Source organism: Micromys minutus (assembly GCF_963924665.1).
Source record: "Micromys minutus genome assembly, chromosome: X".
NCBI lineage: Eukaryota > Metazoa > Chordata > Mammalia > Rodentia > Muridae > Micromys > Micromys minutus.
The window spans coordinates 125,954,938-125,958,101 of NC_137970.1; the positions used below are offsets into that span (position 1 = coordinate 125,954,938).

General features: G+C 50.2%; 1 protein-coding gene across 1 annotated transcript; it reads right to left on the reverse strand.

Moving 5' to 3' along the window:
* Positions 1 to 1,317: 1,317 nt before the first annotated feature.
* LOC308415518 (40-kDa huntingtin-associated protein) lies at positions 1,318 to 2,785 on the reverse strand. The gene has a single exon (XM_080910557.1). The coding sequence runs from the start codon at positions 2,770 to 2,772 to the stop codon at positions 1,627 to 1,629; it is 1,146 nt and encodes a 381-aa protein (XP_080766683.1). The 5' UTR covers positions 2,773 to 2,785; the 3' UTR covers positions 1,318 to 1,626.
* Positions 2,786 to 3,164: the final 379 nt, after the last annotated feature.

Genomic DNA, 3,164 nt, shown 5'->3' on the forward strand with positions numbered 1-3,164 from the left:
CAGTACCTTGAGTTCAGTCCTCAGCACTGGAAAAAAAATATCTATCTCTAGTAACTACCTAAGAATCACTAACTGCATTGTTTACACACTCATTATTTCAGGCAGATATCAGAAAGTACGGTGTATGGTTAGACTGAGGTGTGACCTTTAGGATACACTATTCTGAAAGTGGATCCTGTAGGAAAGCTGGTCTTTCGAATCTCCCAGTCTTTTGCCATCACCATCTTGTACCACTTTCAGATACTGAGAGCAAGGAAGCCACCAGCAGCCCTTGGACCTGAAGCATATGCCAAAAGAAACCTATTCTTACAGCTCGTACCAATTGTGTAGTATTGTGTTGTTAGCAAAAAGAACCAGAGTAAGGCATTGAATTCATCAAATTCATTGGTTTTGTACATAAACCCCATTGGCAATTAGTAGGTGGCTTTACAGAATGGTGGTCTAATTCAGGCTTAAATATGGTGACAACATAGTTGGAAAATATTTAGGAAACTTGGGATGCTACCCTTCCAGATGAGCTGGGTGCCTTAAACCATTGTTCAATATATAACACCATCTTTCTGAAAGCATTGGCCTTGTATCACTTAATACTTAGTCAGAAACTTTTCTTTGCTACTTGCCCCAGCTGCACTGAATTACATAATTTAGTAGCTCTAGGTTTCAAGGCAAGAATATGTAAAGGAATACAATTATAGTTTTAAGAAATTAGATTTCTCAGGACACTGACATGAAAGGCAGAATAGAACACTAGATATAGACTGTGAAGACAGATCTTAATTGTACAGGGTAGTTGTGTTATGTTACACAATGGGAGCAATCGGAACCCTGGTTAGGAAACAGGACCTATTCGAAAGACTTTGACTAATCTCTTGCCAAAAACTTCTGGATAATAGAAAGTTGCTGCAACTCAATAAAGGCAGGATCACCAAAAGATCACGTGCTACGCAGGAGAAAGGTTTTGGTCACCCCATCAGGAAGAACCCAGGCTAGCAGACTATGCAGAAGATAAAAGAAATATGCAATGTATTACAGAACATGCCAGTTCTGCTTATCAGCATAGTCCTCATGTTCAGATTCACAGAGATGGATTTAATGTCATCTGGTGCTTTTCTACTCCCCAGACTGCTGTGCTAGTTTATATGGAAACCAGGCAATAATGGTATTACAAGAGGGAATATGCCCAAATTATCAAATTCTCACAATTTTCAAGACACAAACATTTCTAATCTTTTCTAAATATTTCTTAATGAATCCAAACCACACCAGGAATAAAACAAAAGGAAATCAATATGCCAAAGGAACATCTGTCCTCCCATGTTTATTGGCACTATACCTAGAACAGCCAGGAAAATGAATCAACACAGTATCCAGCAACTGACCAATGCATAAAGAAAGCAGATTACACAGTGGGGTTTCCTTCAGCCTTAAGGATGAAGTTACCTCATTTGATGCAATATGGATTGAACTGGAGGGCACTAATTTAAGTAACCAGCTAGGCACAGAAAGCTCAATTACCACAGTGGCAATAGAAACAAAACAAAACCAAACAAGCAAAAAACAGAAGCTAGACCACATGTTTCATCACTTGTCCCCAAAGATAAAACAAGTTAGTAGGAAGGTGACTTATCAGACACCCTGTCCCGAGGGGGAGATGGTTTCCTGCAGAACGAGGTGGAGGAGGTGGTTCTGCTCAGCAGTTAGAAGTGGCCACATTTCCACCTGCAGCTTCTTGATGCCTTCGGTATCCTTTTCGTGGGCAGCCATGACCAGGGACTGCAATAACAAAAACAGCTCCTCTGGAAGCTGGCCGCTGCTATCCTGGCCATGGCCATCAAAAGCTTCCCAGGAGTACTTCTCCAGGGTCTGGGCATGCTCTGGCAGCAGCTTGGCAGGTGGCGGTTGCAGGAGCAGCAGGAGCAGTACCCTGGACACCTCACACCTGACAAGGACGTCAGCGAACGCACCGAGTGTACCAGGTGAGGGCGCAACAGAGCCTGGGGCATGATCCGGGGGCAGCGGGAGGGGCAAGGTCGAGCCCAACACAGGTCGCGGCTGAGGTCCCGGCAGGGGTGGCTGGGGCCCAGAAGGCGGCTGCTGCGGCAGCTCGGGTTGCTGTACCGGGTGGCCCCCATGCTCTCGTGCTAGGCGTTGCATGCGTGTAAAAAGCGCCAGGGCGCCGGTGTAATCCCGCGCCAGCAGCTGGCAGGAGGCAGCATCACCAAGAGCCTGCAGCGCAGCCAGTGGCATCAGGGGCAGGTGCAGCTGGGCAGCACGCTGAAAGTGACCGGCAGCGGCTGCTGGCTGGCCCACAGCGCGAAGGGCGGCAGCCAGTTCTAGGCACAGGGCAGCAGCTGCAGCGGGCTGGCCCAGCTCGAGATGCAGGCGCACTGCGGCGCCGAGGGCGCTGGCGGCCGCCTGCAGAGGCTCCCCGTAAGCGGCAGGACAGCCCAGGCGTTGGCGCGCGTCACACTCCTGCCGTAGGAAAAGACGGGCCGCCTCGGTCAGGGCCAGCGCTTCCCCCGGCCCATGGAATAGCGCCTGCTGGCAGCGCGCCACAGCCAGCTGACACCAGGCGGCGTAAGGCAGGCACTCCTGAGCGCGCAGCTCGCGGGCCAGCTGGGCGAACTGCTCCCCGGCCTCGGCCACGTTCGGCTTCCGCAAGAAGCGCTTCTTGAGCTTGTTGGACACCTGCCGGTAGCGGGCCAAGAAGTCCCCAGTTTCAGAGCCTGGCCAGGCGCCGCCTCCCAGGGAGGACGCGGAGCCAGCCGCCATGTTGACCGGCTAGCTGCGCTGCGTTACTTCCGGTTGAGGGAGGGCTGAGGAGAACAGTTATGACTATCACTAGGCTGCGCCTGGTCCGTGCTAGCATCACAATTCATCACCTCCGCTTCCGCCTCAGACGCCGCAGCGCTCTGCCAAAGCCATAAAGAAACGCAAAACGCTGATGCAGGAGGGATACAGGCGGCCATAAAATCCAGCAAAAGAAAAAGGTGTCTACCACAACCGGTTACTAAGGAAATAACAATCTGTGGGGGCTGGGCTTGAGTGACACACATAGAAGGGAGAGCAAGAACAAGGCACAGTCAAGTATATGACAGGAGCTAACAGAATTAAGAAATTCCCTTAGCCTGAGTAATGCCATTTTACACAGATCTCAGCCTAGA